Genomic DNA, 21,567 nt, shown 5'->3' with positions numbered 1-21,567 from the left:
CACATTGTGCACCAACAGGGCCTTCTTGTAGTGCGATGAATAAGATTATTCTTTTATTTTTAATTAAATGTTCCCGCCGGTTCAAGCCATTTGAATGAAAAAAATACTGTTAGAGAGCGTTTCTTCCTTTAATGAATCATACAATATGAATCCGGATTAGTTGGGGCTCCAAAGCGAATAGCGAACGCTATATGAAAAATCCAAAAAGAAAGGAAAAAAAAAAAAGAGAGCATATTGCCGCTGCACCACGAGCAAGCTACTGCAACTTACGACATGGCAATTGGCAAACTGCAGAATCCCTTAGTCTTATTCTTTGGCATTTTCATTACCGAACATTAAACACGACATATATTAATGTTTTCATTAATCCATGACTGATTATGAAAGATTTGGTGCTTTGATATATGCAACATATATAAAAATAAATAGTTTTTAGGAAAATCTGTATGTTTCTTGATGAAATTATAACATTAAACATGAAATGTAGTATTAAACATTTCATAATTAACGCATGACAGATGACGGAAGATTACGCATGTTTAATGGCTGATGACTTCTCCAGTCCTTATTGCTAATTAAGCACCTATATATTTGGTGTTTTAGTATATACAACACATATTAACCTGCAATTAAGTTACCGAACATTAAACATCAATGCATTAATGTTTTCATACCAATCGAGGGGATTATTTTCGTACATACCCGTAGCAAAACCTTAATACTGAACTTATTATACTACATTAAAATGATGACTTAAATATATAATATCTGTCATGAATTTTAGTGTTTCACATAGATAAATATATTCATGTACCATATCAAAATATGAGATTCGTTGGAACACGTAGCTAATATGCGCATTATGTAGAGTAGATTTTGATATTCACATGTACCATATCAAAATATTATAGTTTGACAACTTGTACCGATTCAAATTAAGATTTATCTCTAGCTAGAAAGGTTATTATACTTGCATTCATTATTGGCTGGTGTAATTTTTTTTTTCATGAGTCAAAGTACGATGAAAACACATTTTTGCTATGAACGCAATGAAACTTGAATCTCGAATATCTATATGCTCTAGTAAAATGTGTGCATTCTAATATCTTAAACAACTAAATATACTTTTTGCTTCCTTTAGACTTGGATGTTTTCATGTGCTATGGTAAATGTATCAATTTGACTAATTTACGCAAATGTCCCCTTTTTGGTCATTATTTAAATTTTAATTCCAATTTTTCCTTTTAAAAATTGTGCAAATATAATACTTGAAAAGTTATTCTTTTAATGTTTATTCATATATTATTCAATCTCAGAGGAAAATTATTAGGTTGTCGTCGTCTAATATTTGTAAATAATTTACAAACATTTAGATGGTTGTCTAACCTTTTTTCATAAGATTTTCATTTTGTCAAAAGAGATTTTTAGACTGTGATCTAAAAGGTCCATAAATTGCAAGAATAATATAAAGATGGTCATTTACTAAACAAATGTCCGTAAAAGAGATGAGCAGCGAAAATTTCACATCAATTTGTATTGTTAATGAATTAGGCTTTTGTTTGGTCTGCATTTACTTCCCAAAAAAAAAAGATTGCTCCTATAAATGACTCTGATTTAGCTTATATATTCTTATAGAATTTTAATTAAATCCATCACCCCCCCCCCACCGAGAAGTCGGACGACTCTTCAGTAACCCAGGGTGATCCGACCCCTTCGACGCGCCCCCAACGCACCCACCAATAATATGAAAACATTGAAGAATTAGATACGGAGTCTTCAAAGGAATTTTTTATATTCCCAACTGGTTCACGTATCAAATTAACAATGAATGTACATCATGTGAATTTTTACAAAATGCATATACGGGATGCAATCAATTTTTCCCTTTATTTGTTTGTTCAAACGTTGACTGAAAATATTTTGCTTTGTTATTTGGATATGACAAACGAGAGTAAACTCCACTATTGGGAGAACTAAAAAAAAATATCAAGTTTATGAAACCTTATTATCTACGTATACTCTATCCTTCCCAGACTCCATTTGTGAGATTTCAGTGAGTATGTTGTTGTTGTTGTATATGGTAAGAAAATGATAAAAATGGCTACTACAATTTTTCTTAAATAAACGAATCTAAATTTGCTTTGTGTGCCTGCACATATGGCGATGACACCAAATTTCTGCCGATGTTAATGCACTATTAAAATTTTACATATTTAATTTCGCTTTTTGTTTGGTTCAATTCTGTAAAATGTTCTTTTTTTTTTTCTTTTTCCTGAAAAGGCTCAAATATGCCATTTAATTATCGAAAATGGCTCATTTATGTCACTCGTCAATAGTTTGACTCATTTATGTCATCGTCGTCACCAAAATGGCTCATCTATGCCATCGTCGTTACCAAAATGGCTTATTCATGCCATTTTTCATTAACACCGATTTTACAATACCAGATACCAAAAATCATTTATGCCACTCGTCAATAGTCACGTATCAAATTAATAATGAATGTACTTCATGTGATTTTTTGAAAATGCATATACGGGATGCAATCAATTTTTTCCCTTTATTTGTTTGTTCAAACGTTGACTGAAAATATTTTGCTTTGTTATTTGAATATAACAAATGAGAGTAAAATCCACTATTTGGAGAAATTAAAAATAAAAATAAAATCAAGTTTATGAAACCTCATTATCTGCGTATGCTCTATCCTCCTCATACCCCACTTGTGAAATGTCACTGGGTATGTTATTGTTATTGTATATGGTAAGAAAATGATAAAAATGGCTACTACAATTTTTCTTAAAATAAACGAATCTAAATTTGCTTTTTGTGCATCCACAAATTGACAAAAGATGGCGATGACACCAAATTTCTGCGGATGTAAGTGCACTATTAAAATTTTACATATTTAATTTCCTTTTTTGTTTGGTTCAATTCTGTAACATGTTGCCTTTTTTTTTAATTTTTAATTTTTTATGAAAAAGGCTCAAATATGTTATTGAACTAGCGAAAATGGCTCATTTCTACCACTCGTCAATAGTTTGGCTCATTTATGCCATCGCCATTACCAAAATGGCTCATCTATGCCATCGTCGTTACCAAAATGGCTCATCTATGACATCGTCGTTACCAAAATGGCTCATTCATGCCATTTTTCATTAACGCCAATTTTACAATACCGGATATGACATGTGACCTCCAATTAAAGGTCCACGTTGTTTAATTAAACTAACCCAATTTTAAATCTCAAATTAATAAAAGAAATTCGACCCAAATTAATGAAAAATGATATGAATGAGTGACATAAATGAGACATTTCCTATAACTCTATGAAATATTTGAGTCTTTTCCTTTTCTTTTTTTAATACTACGCAATTTTCCTTTTGTATTGCTGTAAACTATAAAAATCTGGAATGTCTAATTTGAAAGGTTTCAAATTTGATACCAATCAAAGCACATCATTTTAAGCTTTGACATTATCGACAACCTACGTGTTATGAATTTGTCTTTTTATTTTTATTTTTTATTTTTATATTCAGTTTTTTAAGACAAGTCACATCAGCAACTACGGAGCAAGGAATTATATTTCAATAAGCGGATTTAAACTATAAAAAATAAATATACAAAAAAGTCAAGGAATTCAACACATACTATATATACATAAAAAAAATATAGTAGTAATTTTAACATCGTCACCAAATCCGTCCATCCCAAGACAATTTATAGCTTGTTTGGTCAAACTTCCAATTTTTATTTTTATTTTTTTAAAAAAACCTTTGTCAGAAGTATTGTCGAAAAAATTATTTACAAGGGAGAGACATTTTTAGTCCGAAAATTAACGTTAAGGAAAATTGAAGTCTAACAAATGGAAGGAGGAGCATTTTAACTCGAACATTAACGTTAAGGGCAATTTAGATTCAATAGATAAAGTATTGACAAATTTAAGCCATTTTCAATACGTTAGAAGCAGTAAAAAAAATATAAGTTTTCTCGAATAAAAGCTTTACGTTTGAGGTAACAAATTTATTACACTGACATAAAAATAAAAAAAATAAAAAAAAACATCATCATACTACTAAAAGCAATAATATCCGTGAATCCTTACCTTTTATTTCAGACGATTTATAACCGTCCGATCTTTAAATTTGACCGTTAGAACGCTCCTCCCGACTTTTCGGCTTAAATTTAAACTCATCTACAAAGCTCCCAAAAAGGACAAAAAATTAATAACAATAAACAAATTGCCATTTCAAGAACGCTCAAAGCACTACTCTTTTTCTTTCACAACACAATTTTTCGCCGCTTCTTGAAGTTTTTTTCATTTCTCATATTTTGTCAGATATATTTTCAAGATTTGATATTTCAAAGATGATGATGAGAAGCCGTAAACCCCCACTTGCTAGATCACCTGTTGGAATTAGGAATCGACGTGTTGTTCAATCTACTCCAAATCCCATGAGAACCCCACCTGGTATTTTTCTTTAATTAATTACTACTCCACTCTATTTAGAGTTGGAAGACAAATAATCAAGACCCCTTTTGGTTTTTTCCTAGTTTTGTAATGGAAAAAATGAAGAGAAATGGGTGTTGACTGTTGTTTATTTGTGTAATTAGTACGGTATTTAGAGTTGGAAGACAAAAATTTGAGACCCCTTTTCGTTTTTTCAGTTTTGTATGTATTGGAATGAAGAGAAATGTGTGTTGACTGTTGAGGTTTTTTTTTTTTGGTTTTTTGACTGTTGAGTATTTGTATAATTATTACTGTATTTAGAGCTGGAAGACAAATTTGAGACCTTTTTTTTTCCCTCAGTTTTGTGTATTTGTATAATTAGTACCGTATTTAGAGCTGGAAAACAAAAATTTTGAGACCCATTTTACTTTTTTTCCCAGTTTTGAAGAGAAATGGGTGTTGACCGTTGAGTCTTTGTATAATTAGTACTGTCTTTAGAGTTGGAAGACAAAAATTTGAGACCCCTTTTGCTTCTTTTTTTTTGAGTTTTGTATGTATTGGAATGAAGATAAATGGGTGTTGACTGTTGTTTATTTGTACAAAATAATATAATTAGTACTGTATTTAGAAGTGGAAGACAAAAAATTGAGACCGCCTTTTGCTTCTTTTTTATTTTTTTAAGTTTTGTATTGGGATGAAGAGAAATGGGTGTTTTTATTGTTGTGTATTTGTATAATTAGTACACTGTATTTAGAGCTAGAGGACAAAAATTGTGAGACCCTTTTTGTTTGTGTACATCCTACGCTCTCCAGACCCTACTGATTACACTAGGCATGTTGTTGTTGTTGTATTGGAAAAAAATGAAGAGAAATGGTTGTTGAATGTTGAGTATTTATATAGGGGATTGGGTTGTGTTGTGTTGTTTCTTTTCTAGTTTTGATTGTATTTTAGGGAATTTCTTTTGGTTAATAGCTTTAAATATGAATAGGGACCAATTTTCATTGTTAGTACAGTAGTTGGAATGAAATACAAAATCTAAGGCCCTTTTCTATTTCAGTTCTGTTTTGAAATAATGGATTTTTCAGACATAGCTGATTTGGGCGTAGTTGTTATTGTGTTGTTTTTCTTTTCTGGTTTTCGAAGAATTTTTTCAATTATTGAATATAAACAGGGAAAAGTCCCATACTTTGTGTTACTGTTAAACTGTATAACAGACTTTGAGACCCCCCTTTTCCTTATCAATGTGATGTTCTTTGAGAGATTTTTTATCGGGCTAAAGATTGTAAATGCAGGTTCTATGACAAAATCTCAGTTGCCTAAAAGGGCTGGCAGCAATGTTGAAGAATGGGAACTTCGTCCAGAGTACCGTACCATTTCTTGTGAACTAAGGTCTTTGGCAAAAATGGTGCAGAACGACTTTGGCAGGGATGTGAATGCTGCTGATAACTCTGATTCGTTGAATGCAAAGAGAAGTCCTTTATTTGAAAGGGGCAGGTTTTATGAAGAGTACTCTGCTAGAAGGAATGAGAGATTGAAGAGAAAGAATGGTGGTGGTGATACTGGTGATGAGAAGAAAAAACCGGTGTATGATTTGGGAGTTAGAGTTGAATCTTCCAAGAAAAGAGGAGAGCCTAAAGTGTACCAAAGCGCGAGGAAATCAGTTGTTGCTTCTACGCCAGTTGCAGAGAGGAGAGAAACTCCGAGGTATTTCTTGAGGAGCAGCACAGCTAGTAAGGAGAACAAGAAGCCTCCTTTGCCTTTGCCTTTGCCTATCAGCATGGACAAATCTGTGGGTTTTTCAGAAAGGAGACCTGCAGCCAGAAGAGCTAGGAAAATTTGAGTTGGAATGAACTTGGAGATGCTTGATTTTCCCTTAAGACTTTTATTGGACAAAAAAAAGTATTATTAGCTTCTTGATGATTTGGGATGGCAAATGTAGTTAGTTCTGTGGCAAAATTCGTAGATTAGGGTGTTTGATATTTGAAGTACAATGAAGAGGCTATGTGGCTTGTAGCTTCAGTTCAATTTCATGGATGATTGTGATATGAATCTTTCCCTTTTGCGTTGCTTATCTTTAAGCTTATATTTGTGCATTTAGTCATGCACTATAGTCATGCCCTGTTTATTTTCAATCAATTTGTCTCATAGGTAATATGTCCTGTTGATCCAAACTATTTGGTGTTGTAAACACCAGCAAGTTTAGACAAAAAGAAAAATGAGAAGCCCCACTAATCTAAACAAAACTAACCAATATATTCTTCTGATACCATTATACTTGGAGATGTCCGTGTCACCAAAACAATTTCTTGCGGGTTTTATAGGTTGTGATGCGGAAGATTAAGCTGGAACTATAAATATGCTTACCAAAACAATTTCTTGCGGGTTTTATAGGTTGTGATGCGGAAGATTAAGCTGGAACTATAAATATGCTTAGCCAGTTTCCCTTACTAATTGAACAAGAGGTAGACATTTGCATAAGCTGGAAAATGCAAGTTAAAATGGATAGCTCCTACTCAAGTCATCGAGTGATATAAAACAAGGAGACATTTATGCATGCACAAAACGAGATTAATCGAGATAGTATAAAGGTGACAAAGCATGCGTGAGGGCAAATACATCAATAGCGACTAGGATGGATATCTCGTTTCCGAAAACTAGCAGTGCGCCCAGTCAGTCATCCGGGCCCAAATAACTTAATTTTCTCCCATGAACTATTTATGTCAATGGATTAGTTTGTTCTGAAACTTGAGATAATGAGCGTAAACCGAAAAAAAGATTCATAAGTAGTTGAACTCACAGATGTTGGATCAATGTGCTTAGATCCCACATAAAAATGACCTAAGACTAATCCAAAGAATTCAAACAAGGAAGTTCTTAGACGACATTTTCACTTTTCATTTGATAACAGATAACTTGCACAAGTGTACTAGCCAATACTGAAAAGCAGCATCCACAAAAATAAGCCAAAGTTGCGTTGAAAGTTACTTCAGTAACACTCTTTTCCAATACAGTATAGCTCATTCATCAAAATTTTGGTCAACTAAGCTGAAGCAAAAAGAAAAAGAATTCGTTCTACCGGTGTCCTAGTTCAAGTCTTAAGAATGTCACAGGTTGCTAAACATCGTAAATCTTCTGATCTCTGGACATGCAGCTTGTTATCCATATCAAGTTGTAACCAGAAGATACAGAAGGCCCTTCAGATACTCCACTATTTCAGATCCTCCCAGCTTGGAACTTCCAAATACTCTATCGACAAAAGTAATTGGAACCTACAATAGCAAAATCCGAACTTGAATTCAGGCTACCCTTTAGAAAGATGAAAAGTACAACACACAAATAAAACCAAACAATGACGTGGTTGCAGGTGACTAATTGTGAAGAACTGAGATGACCTACAAATAGAAAAATCCGAAGTTGAATTCAGGCTAGAAATATGAAAAGTACAACATACAAATAAACCAAACACTGACATGGTTGCAGGTGACTAATTGTGAAGAACTGAGATGAAAAAAGAAACTGGGGGAGGGGAATGATAGACTGAGGAAAAAATAATAATAGAATAATGAAGAGAGCTCTCTTGGGAGCAAAAGAACCAGAATATATTTCTGCAGGTTGAAACTCAAGTCGATATATTCCTGCAGGTTGAATCATTCTTTTTCTTGAAATGAAGGTTATAAATATCAAACGGGTCACAGCCGCATAGTACAAGGTTAGGATCCGAGAGACAACCGGGGCATAGCAACCAAAGAAGCTCCAAGTCTCCATTAGGCTGAACTTAAGAGGTTCATAATATGTACTCTATATGCATATATTGCAGATAATATCCAACCTTCAACTTTCACTATCATCAAACCTCAATGTTTCTCAGCTGATCTTAATCTCTTGGTTGCACAGGTAAATTCGACCACCACTTGTACCTCATCAACTCGCTGTGCCGAGCAGGCGAGAAGTGCTGTGCACCGCTTTTCCTTTTTTGGGCTGGGGTTATTATGTGCAAGGTTAGAGTTTAGCCAGCACCTCCATAATGAACCAGTTCTTAGTTTTTCCAAGTTCAACCTCGGCTGCAAATTGTTAGGTTCAACTTCTCTACAATTGCCACGGTTCATTATCTTTGCTGGTCCAGATAGCGTCCAAGTCTAGCATTTTTCACGTCTCGACAGCTAACTAATCACAGTGACCCTAATGAGTTTACCAACAGAGATCAGACATAATGAGCTACTGGTACTCTGCAACCAAACTATAGAGTTTCTACATGGCCGGTAACCCTTTCTCCCTTGCTCCTCATTCCAATCACACGAATGAAATAAACAAAGCACCAACATCAGCCAACTCTGTAGCAGATCTAAGCCAACTCTGCAGCAGATCTAACTTCAAATTCGATGTCACTTGGACCAACTTCAGATACAGAACTCAATCCCAAGAATCTAATTTCAGATGTCTGTCATAAAGAATCTCCATCGATAATTACAAATTCACCTCAAAATGGAAGTCTAACGCAATGCAAGGACTGCTCACTCAAAAGGGTAACAGATCCAGAGGCCAAAATAAAAAGAGAGAGGACAAAAAATGCACGAATTTTCCCAGAGTATTCCAAAGAGAGAGGGAGAGAGAGAGCATACACTAAATGCTTCACAGCTATCATTATTTCTATTAGAAAAGCATTTCGGAGATCATAAATTATGCAGTGAATAGCAAGATGCGGAAAGAGATCAGATTTTCTGATCCAAACAAATGTTAATGCAGTGGATTAATTAATATTCAATAGTAAATCCATGTCTGTAGCTACCTCTTCAATGTGGTAACCTTTTCTTGAAGCTCGAACAATCATCTCCATCTGAAAAACATATCCTTTACTAACACAAGAGCTTATGATGTCTTCTAGTGCAGACTTCTGATAAAGCCTTCAAAACAAGCAATTCAGTTTCAGACACTGATTATACAAATTACAGAAGTTGTGACTACCATTGTATAAAAGGGATATGGAAACTCTAGCATAAGAGTAAAATGCGTGATGATCATTCAGTTTCTTAAGCACAATTTCACACACAAAACAATGATTCCTGAGACCGAATCAATTTTCCATATAAAACTATGGTGTCTTTCTTCCTTTTCTATGAGGACTTCCCTCCTTTCTAGTTTTAAGTTCGTAGAATAATAGGAAGTCATGATCTATTATTATTATTATCTCCCATTCCATCATATTATTAGATTTAAAATCTCCATGCCAGAGTCCCAGACACTAAGATCCTAATCTAAGCAACACCTTATGCAAAGTACATTTCCTAAATACATTCATTACAATTCATAGAACCACTGATTTCCCTCTACTTCCAAGTTAAAGCATACCGGAAGGATCCAGTTAAATCTGATACACCCGGCCAAAGTAGTGTCTGTGCAAGAACATTTGCTCCCCTACTCGTCAATTTGCGCATAAGGTTCCATCCGTGGACACCACCACTAGAAACATATCGAGTTCCAGTAACTATATTGGCACCTGTCTCCATTTGTTTCCTAGACATAAAAAATAGAATTATAGTTCTAGTGCTCACCATTACAAGAAAAGTAAAAATTAGGAAAATAGATACTCACTTGATAAATCTTGGCAGGTATTTTGGCTGTAAAAAGAGTATTAAAGAATCAACCATAAAATTTAAAATTCAAACAGAAGAATAAGCTTTGTATAGAGATTCTACATTCACTTAATAAGGTATCAGTGCCCAGAAAATGCTTCACCCCACAAACCAAAAAAAATGTGAAGACAAAGGAAAGATGAGGAAAAAACAAAACAAAAGAAAAAGAGAATCCTTAATGGGGTCACATAATTAAATTCAGAAAGAATGAAAGATCACTGATATTTTGGTCCTACATTATCAAGTCTCAGTTGTCCAAGGAACCAATCATCCCTTTTTCTTACTTTTGAGGGGCGATGGATGTGAGAGAAAGTACATCAGTGCAGGCACAGACAAGTTATGCAACAATGAGGGCGTGAAATAACGCTAATGCACAAAATAAAATTCCAATTTATTCGATATACACACTCAAAACAGTGGATGATCTGTGAATTACTCCATGATATCAAACACAAAAGAAACCACTATATACCACATATCCCCTTCTGTTCCTTTTCCAACAAAAAATAATTGATGTTCAAACAAATAGATAAAGGACCTTTTCCAACAAAAACAAAAAGACAAAATATAGAAGGAAACCAAACGAAGCCCATATCTTCAATCATACTTACATGGTGAGAAAGATCCGCATCCATAATAACAACAAAATTGCCTGAGGCATGCTTCAAACCATGAATATATGCAGTGCCTGCGATAAGAGGAATGTCAGGGACTATTCATTCTTATTAAAAAAAAAAAAAAAAGATCGTTATCATATCAAAATGGAAGTACCTAAACCAAGTTTCCGAGGTCGAGCTCTCAATAACTGTAGCAAAAAAGAGAAATGAGCAAAGTGAGACGATAAATAGGTATGACCAAAGAAGCATAATGTGCAGCAACCGGGTGAAGTAAGAAACTACTAACAATACGATCTTCTCCATATACTTTCTGCAATTGTTTGACAATATCCTGTGTTCCGTCTGGACTTCCATCATCCACTACTATTATTTCGAAATCAACATCCCTGAGTCAGGAAAAAGATAAATTTTGCGATAAGAGGCTGCTTATCCATTTTACATGATTTTATCACCTTCAAATACTGCACACGAAAAAATACAAGGAAAAGATGACTTTTGGTCCTCAAAATGGGATCATCCCCCTCAAAGACACTAAATGGCGACGTGAACATGGTGTACATTATTTTTCCGTCACTATAAACAACAATATTGAATAAAACAGGATCCAACATCTAGGTAAATCAATCTCTATAACAATGTCTTCTTGGCGAAAGCCTATTGTCTCGTGGTTGAATATCATAACCTTAGCAATGAGCAAACAAGCATGAAAAAATGGTAAGGATGTGAAGGACAGAAACTAACAACAAGCATGAAAAAATGGTAAGGATGTGAAGGACAGAAACTAACTACCCGTCCATACGACAAATAGTGTATAAATCAAAAAAAAAAAAAAAATCTTCCAAAATAACTTAAATGGTTGTACATTGCTTCCCAGAACTGTTAAATGCTTTAACGGAGCCCTTTCCCAATTAACTCCTGATAAGTGACATCTGCCAGCAACCCTCATTATTTGCCAACTTACCAATCAATGAATGTAATTGAAAGTTACAAATTTCAAGAAAATTTCCAACCATCTACATTAAATTCCGCAAAAACCAGCTAAAAAGATACAATCTTCACAAATCCTCCTGTATAATCTAACTTACATTTCGATCAAACTGTTACGAACCCACATATAGTTGTGATTTGTCAGAACATCGGTGGCACACCTCTGCTGTAACTGACCATCTCTCTCTCTCTCTCTCTCACACACACACACACACACACACAAAAAGAGAGAGAAGCTAGGGTTGAGAGATTTTTTGGAAATGTGGAAATTGAGCATTCCTCTGTCCGTTCCCTTCTATTCCTATACTGATTCTCTCTTCAACCTTCTATCTAACCTCTCTACCACCCGATCTTTCTCTCTGATCTCTGTTTCACTTCGTCTCTATACTCTCTTGCCTTCTTTCTTTATTCTCTCCTATTTTTCTTCTCCATTTATACTCTATTCTAATTTCTCCCCTATAACTGTTCAAAATTAAAGACTACCTTTTTTCCTGATTTTGTGATAAAGGTAACCCTTTTCATATGGATCATAGCTTAATCGAATACGTCACTGCTGGGAATTGGGATACAAAACAAACCACCTTAAAGTAACAATTTTTACACAATTCCAATTAATTTCCTCTACATAAATCCAAATTTAAGTTGCTTACAGAAGAACCAATATGAAAAAACAATTCTTTTTTGACATATCACAAACCCCAGCTCGGATATTACAGAAACCACATTAAAAGTAACAAATTTCACACAATTCCAATTAATTTCCTCTACAAAACTGCAATTCATGCCAAATTTAAGTTACTTACAGAAGATCCAATATTAAAAAGAAAAAAAAAACAATTCTTTCTTGACATATCACAAAACCCATTTTGCAAATATTTTCAAAAAGACAGAAACTTCAATATCAACGATCACACACACACACACACACAAAAAAAAAAAAGAAAAAAAAGATAAAGAGTGTTTACGAGAGATGTTTGAAGACAAGGTAAATGATGAGAGCAATGTTGAGGCGTTCATTGTAAGTGGGTATAATTATACTGTATTTGTTCTTCTCCCCCATTTTCTTGATTGATCTCAAACTTGAAAATTTTCTTCAATGGTAATTATACCATTTACAAGATTAATCCACCATTAACAAGACCGACCCGACCCGAGGATGGTATTTTAATTTGGAAAAAACAAATGAGAATGTATTTCTATATCGCAATTTATACGCACGCATTAAAATTTCGTTTAATTTTTATCCGTCAAGTTAAAGGTAACACGATCCACTATTTAAGAGTAAAGAGTTAAAAGCTAAATAGGTATTATAGATGCATTATTCATAGTTCACTAGTAACTTAAAAGAGTAAGGGCTCATTTGGTACAAGGGATAAGGATAAACAATCTCAGGATTATATTTGAGATGACTTTATTTCACGTTTGGTTCGGATAAAATGGTAGTATAACTAATCGCGGGATTATAGTGTTATTTTATCTCTGTGAAAGGATGAAATAACTAATCCCAGGATAAGTTATCCTGGAATAACCTGTTTCCAACCAAACGACCCTAAAAGTCTAAGTTGTTACTCACCAAAGGGGCTTCTTTTGCTCTTTCCTTACTACTTTACTATTTGTTCGAGATTAGTGTCACAAAATGAAACCTAAGGAAGATCTATGAAATTATCCCTAAATAGTATTATAGATTATTATTTCAAGCCTTGAAGACAAATAAATCTCAATTTCATAATTGTATTTTTAACTTTCACTCAACCAAAGTAATTTACGTTGGATTTAAAAGTTATGGAAGAAAACTGTCTGTTTCCGGTAGAAACTTTTTGCGAAGAATGAAAGCTTATTTAGCCCGTATTTTGTGTAATGTAAAGAGAAGACCGGAGCCAGATAAGTTGTATCAGTACCATATAAAAAGAATTCCATGATTTCATCGATAATATTTATAGGAAATTAACTTGATGAGTCGATCCACCTACACGTTTTACTTTTATGGTTACATCAGGAGTTACTCCACATTATTTGACGCAAAACAGATAGTGGATTTGTTTGTCTTTTGTTGAATCTTTTTCGCGGCTCACAATAAGAGGATGACTTTGGAAAGAATGAACCAAAAAAAGAAATGAAAGAGTGTAATCTACTGTTATATATATGAATGCTCTTACATATTTTATTGCAAAACTCAACCAGTGGCATAAGAAGTGCTAGCACCAGAAACAAATAGAGACTTGGCTCCAAGGCAAAAGCACCAAAAAGTGGGGGGGATAATTCAGAGAAACACTATTTACAACCAGTACATTTGCTGGATGCTAATATGCACAGAGGAAATGCTAAAAATAAAAAATAAAAACCTATAATGCAATCAGTCAATGCAACCACCCTGATGACATCATACGCAGACCAAGATCACCAACATAGAAGGGTCGGGTCGATTAATCATCTGACTGGTCATCCTCCCAGACGTTTGCATCCTCATTACTCTCCTCAACAGAAACTACAACAGTCTGACCAACGTCGCTGATATTTACAGATGGTGAATCTTTAAGATTCTCGTCACTCTCCTTGATATTGGTTGTTGGTAGTAGCTCACTAGAACTGATAGTCTGGTCATCTTCAATTTCTGACATGCTTTCGTCAACTCTGTAATAAGCCTTCATAAAACAAGGCAAAGAAGAAGCAAAAGACAAAAAGAAAGATCAATGAAATTGCTTTGCTTTTCTTTCCCTACTATTTTTCTACTAGCAAATTCATTTGTTATTTAACTATTCCAGAACACAGCTGCAAAAAGAATAGTAAATCTTTTGACTTGCACAAATAGTTGTATTGTCCCATATAAGTGAAAGCTACACGCATTGGTTCAACAACAACTACTATTACGCGCAGACGCCAAAGATGGATATGATTATGACTATTCCTAGCTTTACTTCAGGGTGGTTTTAAGTTCCCATCAACTTCAACTTTGATCATTTACCTAATTTATATGTAAGCACAAGCTACATGGGAAAAAGAGAAAACAGAGATGATTTATGGAATTTATTTTATACAGTAGATGCCAAAGGCAGATCTGATTATGACTATTCATACCTATCAAATTAGTATTCAGAGGGCTTAACTAGTGATTCTTATGGTAATCAATAGTTAACATGTGCACACTAAGGTCTTTCAGGAAGTACTTTCTATGCATTCAAATAACTAATGAACAAAACCATATTAAAAGGGAGGTTCTGGCAAGAACTGTACCACACATGTGCGCGCAGGAGACAGCACTTTGAGGGAATTTGGTCGACCATTGAAATTTGTTTCTGGAACTCCAGGTATTCCTTCTGGCGATGTGAAATGGTCAACATCATGACCAACCTGTCATAAAATATATTGCACATCATCATGAAGACAAAGATCATCAGTAAACAGTTTTTTCATTTTTTTCAATTAACTAAACACGCAGGGGTAGGGCAGGAGGCTCAAAGACTCCCAAGCTTAGAGAGTCAGATATTTTATCCAACTAAAGGTTGAGACAATTATAGTTATTCAGGCAAACTCCTTACTCTTCCATGGCCACCAAATTCCCAAGCATCACTATCCAGTGCAACTCTGTACTTCCCTGGCAAGTCGCATCCAACTTTATACCTGTTTTCATCGTGTGAGGATCAGAAAAAAGAATTAAATCAGACAATGTCAAAACGATTCATTTTGGTTACTTCTCCATAAAGCTTGTTAAGAACATTAAAAAACAAAATTTCACGAAAAGTAAAACATATATACCCTTCATATGTGTTATCTGGGTGGAAGTTGAATACAAATACGAGGTCGCCACGTTCAAACACAACAATCTGCAAAGTGAAGTAACTAAATAAATATGAAATCCATCAAGAAATGGAAGGTGAAAAGGTTTCTACGTGTCCTTGGATAGAATCACAGCATTTATAAACCCAACATTTCAACTTCAGATTATTGTACCTTATTATCTTCATCCATGCTGCTTACTATCTGTTTTCCTGATGCAAGGAATGAGAACTTTTCGTCGAGCGAATTCATGGCTCTGTCAAATGCATTCATGAACTGCATTTCAACATGAGAGGGAGGAAAGATTGAGAAAAATAGATATCAGATTAGGCCATTCAATTAGTATCACTTCATGGGAAAAAAAAAAAAGAACATATTCGACAAATATAGCAGGACGTGGATTGGTAGCCTGAAATTATAGCTTCAAAGAATCAACTTAAACTGCTCACCAAAGCCTTACTGGCAGTAAATGAGGCGGTAATTAAGTATGTAGATGAATTTAACACTGGGACCTCTAAAGAAAATAAGAAATTTGTCCTTGGAAAAATAAGTAGATAAAGATGAAATGAGCTATCCTCCTCTGGACCAAGTAAGCAATCTAAAAATTAATAGACATTTAACAAGCTCCAATGCAAAATACTGAACCTTGTATCTCAAGTGTTCGGTATCCACGAGGTTCCACTGGCGTCTACATTTGTCATAACTCCAATTATTGCCGTCTCTAGGGAAGTCAATCCAGTCAGGATGGCCAAACTACAATGAAATTCATCAGACATATCACAATTACTCCAAAACAGACACACTTGCAAATTCTATACCTTAATCTTCTATATAGAAAATGTAAACAATGTACTTTTCTAAGATGACGTTTTTGTTGCAACATAATAGAAATCCCTAGACAATGGAAACACTGATTGTGCTGTTTATCTCTATGTTTCAACCCATTTGCATGCACAACAGCTTCGGCCATATTTGAGGAATGTGTCTTGTTCCAGTAAGCCAAACTAATTGTAATTATCACAAAATATCTAAGCTGTAACTCATACCTCGTTACCCATGAAATTGAGGTACCCCTCTCCTCCTAAGGCCATCGTGAAAAAGTGGATCATCTGTGAGTAAAAGCTAAAAGTGAATAGATGGAAAAAAGACCTCCAAATGAGAAGGATATTGAAAAAGAAAACAAAGCATAAACAGAAAAGACAAATGATAAACGGAAAATCGAATGGTCAATCAGAAACTATGTCTAGTGACTACCTCATAAAGAGTGCCAGAATTCTCATGACTAACTAATATAAACCTTAAAATGCAATAAGAGCAGACAAACCTTGTGAAGCGCAATCCCTCGGTCAACAACAGGAGAAGCATCTGTCAAGCAAGACATGCCAGAATACATCTCTTTGTCCATTAGGAGAAATGCAATGGTCTTGTCACCCACAATAGACTGTTTCCAGCAGACAAAATAGGAGAGATCATAAAACTAGAAGTCACCGGATAAATAACTAACCATGAGATTCAATAGCTACCAATATTCTGAAGCCCATGGCAAAAGAAGTCTTTTACATTTTGGGACGTGTATATTTGAATTCTATCTAACAATTTCTCGAAGAATTGTTAGTGTTGATGTAAACATGTAATACCTGGTCATGGCTCTCTGCGTAAGCTATACATTTCTCTGTATATCTCCTATTTGTCAAACTTGATGTTACTTCCTTCATGGACCAGTCTAGATCATTCTTATTCTTCAAGTAATCTATCCACTTATCTGGGATTGCCATTGCCAGGCGGTAATCAAAACCAATTCCTCCCTCAGAAACAGGTCGGCCAAGGCCGGGCATACCGGAAACATCTTCGGCAATAACAGTTGCGTCTGGGAAGATCTTGCGAATCAGATTATTGGCCAACATTAAATAGACCACAGCATCAACATCTGTATCCTCGCTGAAATACTCATTGTAGTTCCCTGTAAATCCCATATTGATTCCATGGTGAACGTACAGCATAGAAGTTATTCCATCAAATCGAAATCCGTCAAATCTATACTCTTCTAGCCACCACCTCAAGTTGGACAGAAGGAAACGAAGAACCTCCCAATTAGCATAGTTGAACAGCCTGCTATCCCACAACTTATGGTAACCTCGCTCTCCAACATGAAAGTAAGATTCTTGAGAACTTTGGCCAATATCAAAGCCGTTGAGGCCATCATTGATATTGCTGCTTGCATGACTATGCACTACATCCACCAGAACTTGTAAACCCAAGCTATGTGCTTTATCTATCAGATACTTTAAATCTTCCGGGTTTCCAGATCTACTGCTCACAGCAAAAAAGTTTGTAACATGATATCCAAATGATCCATAGTAAGAATGTTCCATTATGGCCATCAACTGGACAGTATTATAGTTATTTGCCTTAATTCGAGGCAAAACATCATCTGCAAACTCACGATACGAATTTACACGTGGCTCAGAGCTGCTCATGCCGACATGTGCTTCGTAGATTCGGGGGGCTTTGGGTTTGGGAGGGCGAGGGTATTTGAAGTGGTACCTGTTTAATTGCCGAATTAGTAAGTTTTCAAGCACTAACAGATTGACTCATTTTGTTAAGGGGAAAAGTATGGATCAAGTCCAAATTAGTAAAGACAGATTATTTTAGCTTTTGCATTTCAAAATATCTTACATAAAGAAGATGAGTTAAAAAAAAACATGTTTAATGCCTGTGACGAGGTGATGACAAGTTACTGAAGAAAGGAGTTCAATATTCAGCTTCAAGATATGAATAACAAAACCTTTCTGAAGGTGGTGGGTCCCAGTAGACACCATCATATGGTGCTGCAAATCTTGTAGTGTCTACAGTGGCATACTTTATCCAAGCAGGGATACGATCTACCCAAACTCCATTACCATGCTTGAAACGGAACTTGACTCTGGAGTTGTGTGGAATGGCTGGGTTGCCGTCTACATCAGGAATTCTAATACTCCAAACACCAAATTCGCCCTTCTCCATCATGTGGTTGGAACCATTCCATCCATTGAAATCGCCAACAACTTCTGCTTCCCTGCATTGTGGATGAGTTAATTAGAAGCAGAACCTTCGTAGCAATCAGAACATGTAAAAAGTAAATTGTTATGATGATGGAAACTGGTATTTCGTAGTTGAAAAGGACCTACTGAGCAGCAGGAGCCCATTCACGATAGACTATGCAACCTTCTTCCCTGTTGAATCCAAATTTTAAATAACCTGGGAAAAAAGAGAGCAATTTACACAAGAAAACCCTGCTAAATCTCAACAACAGTATAATTGTTGAATGTAATATTAAGAAGCTATTTTGAACAGAAAGAGTAACTCATGATTGTTGAAGGAAATTATGAAGCAACAGGAGGAAGATTTTTTTACTGTAAAATTGCTTTAAGATTTTTTTTATGTTTATCTAGTAGATGTTGAATCCCCTCGGCTTCTTTGTGTGTATTAATTTTTATCTTTTGAATTTCCTTTGTGAAAATCATGGCCCCGCCACTGACATCAAGGGTGTTTCACTTCTCCAAAAACTTGTTTACTTTTTTGATGAACCAAACAAACAGCTTTTTAAAAGTTTGAGAAGTACTTACTCCCCAGTAGGCAAACTTCTCTAGCAAAGTCAAAGTAGGTATAAACAAGTTATCTTCAATAAGGTCAAACTGCCTAAAGCACAACTTTTGGCTGTTACCTAGAGCAAATTCCTCAAGAGCTCCCTCATATTTTTCAATGAGCTTTTTCTGATCCACATATCTCTTCATTCTGTATCTGAAGTGATCGAGATAAGGTTCCAAAGCTGGATCCAAATTTAGGAGACCAATATTTTCAGTCTCAATGTCTTCCTCTGGGGATGCCGTTGTCGAGTTGTGATCGGTCAAAACAGCGGAAATAGCTGAACTCTGCTTCATCTAGGAAGGCAATGCACCACAGTTAGTTTATATCCAAGGAGGAAAGGTATTAACGGACCTAAAAACGGATTTGGAAACACCATGCGCATAAAGATTGTAATGAAAATAATAAATGCACACAGGAGTAAAGAGCTCTTTTTCCCAAGTTTAGGTACTATAAATTGGTGGGACCAAGTAACACATCGTACAGATCAAATATAGCATGAACACCAGTACATAATTTTTCTAGCTATTTCTGTATTCTCCGCGCAACCATATCAAATTATCAAACATACCCTGTCATCTTTTCTAACTCTTGATTTTGGGGTGGAAGAAATATCCCAAGACCGTTCCTGAGATCCAAACTTCAGTCGAGTATTATGTTGAGAAGGAAAACATATCTTATTTCTAGAAGCCTGTCAAAGAAATTCTTGAGGTTACATGGATATTTTGAGAATTTAAGAAATCTTACACTATAATTGAACAAGTAAATGCAGCATATCCTAATCTTTGGACTCAGTGGTAGCTAAAAAAACTGAATCTGAATTCAGTAAATCTGACAGAAGTTTGTAAATTAATGTAGAAATTATTGTAGTAGCATTTGAGATTCTCAAGGTCCATACAAAGAACACATCCTCAATTATCCATCTCACATGATACAATATTTTAAATTGCAATTTAACACAAAAAAAAGAAAATGTAAAAAATAGAAACATCACGACCGGGTAATCAGAAGATACTCGTCTGAATCTATTATTGGAACATTTAATAAGCTAGGAAAAGCAAACTTCAGTAGCTATCTCAGCAATTAGAGCTTATTCTATTTCCACCAAAACCCGTAACAAGTTTAACTTTCATAAAAGAAACAATTGGTACCAAGTATACCCTCCGTCCATTTTTACTTGACCTCTATACTATTTATGTCAATTTTTACTTGTCCAGTTTAGAAAATCAAGACATAATTTAACACTTATTTCCTAATTTACCCTTACATTTACTATAATCACTTCTCAATGCATTTCCCAAAATATTGCATTTCATATATTCAAAGGGTGATATAGTAAAATTGACATTCTATTTTTGGCTCCTAATAGGCATGTCAAGTCAAAACGTGACAAGTAAAAATGACTGGAGTGAGTAACTACCTCAAGTATTAATCCACTAAACCTAGAACACTCTTTCTAAATATCCCCACCCACCCCACCCCCCACTGTCAATTTATACACTCAACCCATAAACACTCAACCACTATACAAATTTGAGAATAAGATAAATGCACTTGCCGCAAGATAGAAATATACTTACATAAGGCTCTATCACTATCTTTTTTCTTCCATATGGATGTGGAAAAAAAGCACCCTCATTACCAAAATGTAAAGAGATGATCCAGAAATATCAAGAAAGATGTAATTAAAAGGCTAAGTATAGTTGAATTAACATGATATTAGTAAAAATTACCACTGGAAAAACTTGAGGTGAAAAAGAGGCTTGAATGGGTGTTGATAAAACCTTGAAATTAGTCTCCATGATCAATGGTTCTTTGCTTCTTCACTGCTTTTCTTTGTTGCTTCAGTTTTCGTTTTCTTATTTGTTTAACACACTTACTGCACTTCTGATGATTTCGTCTTTTTATAATGGCTTTTATGATAAAAATAAATAAACATATGCCCCCTCTACTTTCTGGATATCTCTCTCCGACCCCACTGGTTTGTGAAATCAAAGAAAAACCCCTTAAACATTTCGCTATTGAATCATGCCCGTATTCTTTACTTTTCTTATATTTAAGTTGTGTAGACTGTAAAATTATTCTCTGCGAGTTGTTTACCCAAGTCATATATTCAAATCTTAATTACAGAGAATTTTTTGGTTGAACGTGTTGATAAATACAGCTTGTATGAAAACAACTCCATTTGTTGTAATGATTATGTACAAGATTTCTGCATTGAGCATGTTTTTCTTGCTTTGAAATGTATTTTTGAAGAATATGTCGGGGCTATTTAAAATTGTTGATTTTGAGATATGTCGTTCTTAACATATTTATGATATGAGTTATTCATTCTACATAAATTTTAGAATGCCAGATGTTTTTAATAAACCTAGATATGATTGAATAAAAAATGGACTGACTTGATTACGATATTAATCTATTCCTTCAACATATACCCGTCGGACCGTGAATTAAATTATCTAAAATTTCAAAATAAAGCTTCTGA

General features: G+C 34.7%; 3 protein-coding genes across 5 annotated transcripts; 1 reads left to right on the top strand and 2 right to left on the bottom strand.

The window, feature by feature from the left end:
- The first annotated feature begins 4,232 nt into the window (after window positions 1–4,232).
- On the top strand, window positions 4,233–6,518 carry LOC132033040 (uncharacterized). Its single transcript, XM_059422894.1, has 2 exons — window positions 4,233–4,468; window positions 5,740–6,518. The coding sequence occupies exons 1-2, from the start codon at window positions 4,366–4,368 to the stop codon at window positions 6,285–6,287; spliced, it is 651 nt and encodes a 216-aa protein (XP_059278877.1). The 5' UTR covers window positions 4,233–4,365; the 3' UTR covers window positions 6,288–6,518.
- An 800-nt stretch (window positions 6,519–7,318) lies between these two features.
- On the bottom strand, window positions 7,319–12,841 carry LOC132033039 (dolichol-phosphate mannosyltransferase subunit 1). Its single transcript, XM_059422893.1, has 8 exons — window positions 12,647–12,841; window positions 10,981–11,080; window positions 10,849–10,882; window positions 10,689–10,765; window positions 10,037–10,062; window positions 9,794–9,958; window positions 9,234–9,348; window positions 7,319–7,716 (listed from the first exon to the last, which is right to left on the bottom strand). The coding sequence occupies exons 1-8, from the start codon at window positions 12,739–12,741 to the stop codon at window positions 7,612–7,614; spliced, it is 717 nt and encodes a 238-aa protein (XP_059278876.1). The 5' UTR covers window positions 12,742–12,841; the 3' UTR covers window positions 7,319–7,611.
- Window positions 12,842–13,952: 1,111 nt separating this feature from the next.
- On the bottom strand, window positions 13,953–20,970 carry LOC132033037 (1,4-alpha-glucan-branching enzyme-like). 3 transcript variants are annotated; one of them, XM_059422889.1, is made up of 14 exons: window positions 20,813–20,970; window positions 19,651–19,770; window positions 19,159–19,375; window positions 18,623–18,692; window positions 18,241–18,510; window positions 17,093–17,999; window positions 16,780–16,896; window positions 16,502–16,564; window positions 16,101–16,208; window positions 15,630–15,731; window positions 15,435–15,502; window positions 15,218–15,299; window positions 14,913–15,029; window positions 13,953–14,323 (listed from the first exon to the last, which is right to left on the bottom strand). In XM_059422889.1, exons 1-14 carry the CDS (start codon window positions 20,879–20,881, stop codon window positions 14,105–14,107), a joined length of 2,529 nt encoding a protein of 842 aa, XP_059278872.1. In that variant the 5' UTR covers window positions 20,882–20,970; the 3' UTR covers window positions 13,953–14,104. The 3 variants fall into 3 exon arrangements, with proteins under 3 accessions (XP_059278872.1, XP_059278873.1, XP_059278874.1); XM_059422890.1 differs by having other exon boundaries at window positions 19,159–19,366; XM_059422891.1 differs by lacking the exon at window positions 19,651–19,770 and having other exon boundaries at window positions 20,813–20,964.
- Window positions 20,971–21,567: the final 597 nt, after the last annotated feature.

This window comes from Lycium ferocissimum, chromosome 10 (genome assembly GCF_029784015.1).
Source record: "Lycium ferocissimum isolate CSIRO_LF1 chromosome 10, AGI_CSIRO_Lferr_CH_V1, whole genome shotgun sequence".
NCBI classification, from domain to species: Eukaryota; Viridiplantae; Streptophyta; class Magnoliopsida; order Solanales; family Solanaceae; genus Lycium; species Lycium ferocissimum.
The sequence above is the reverse complement of the archived record's forward strand: the minus strand, read 5'-3'. Positions and strand labels throughout refer to the sequence as shown.

Coding starts and splice junctions, on each gene's coding strand:
- LOC132033039 (XM_059422893.1), bottom strand. CDS start 12,741: ATGGGGGAGAAGAACAAATACAGTATAATTATACCCACTTACAATGAA. Junction 10,766..10,848: donor ACCTCGGAAACTTGGTTTAG/GTACTTCCATTT, acceptor CTCTTATCGCAG/GCACTGCATATATTCATGGT. Junction 9,349..9,793: donor GATTTAACTGGATCCTTCCG/GTATGCTTTAAC, acceptor CTTGTTTTGAAG/GCTTTATCAGAAGTCTGCAC.
- LOC132033040 (XM_059422894.1), top strand. CDS start 4,366: ATGATGATGAGAAGCCGTAAACCCCCACTTGCTAGATCACCTGTTGGA. Junction 4,469..5,739: donor TCCCATGAGAACCCCACCTG/GTATTTTTCTTT, acceptor TTGTAAATGCAG/GTTCTATGACAAAATCTCAG.
- LOC132033037 (XM_059422889.1), bottom strand. CDS start 20,881: ATGGAGACTAATTTCAAGGTTTTATCAACACCCATTCAAGCCTCTTTT. Junction 19,771..20,812: donor CACCTCAAGTTTTTCCAGTG/GTAATTTTTACT, acceptor TTTCTTTGACAG/GCTTCTAGAAATAAGATATG. Junction 16,897..17,092: donor ACGCAGAGAGCCATGACCAG/GTATTACATGTT, acceptor TGCTGGAAACAG/TCTATTGTGGGTGACAAGAC.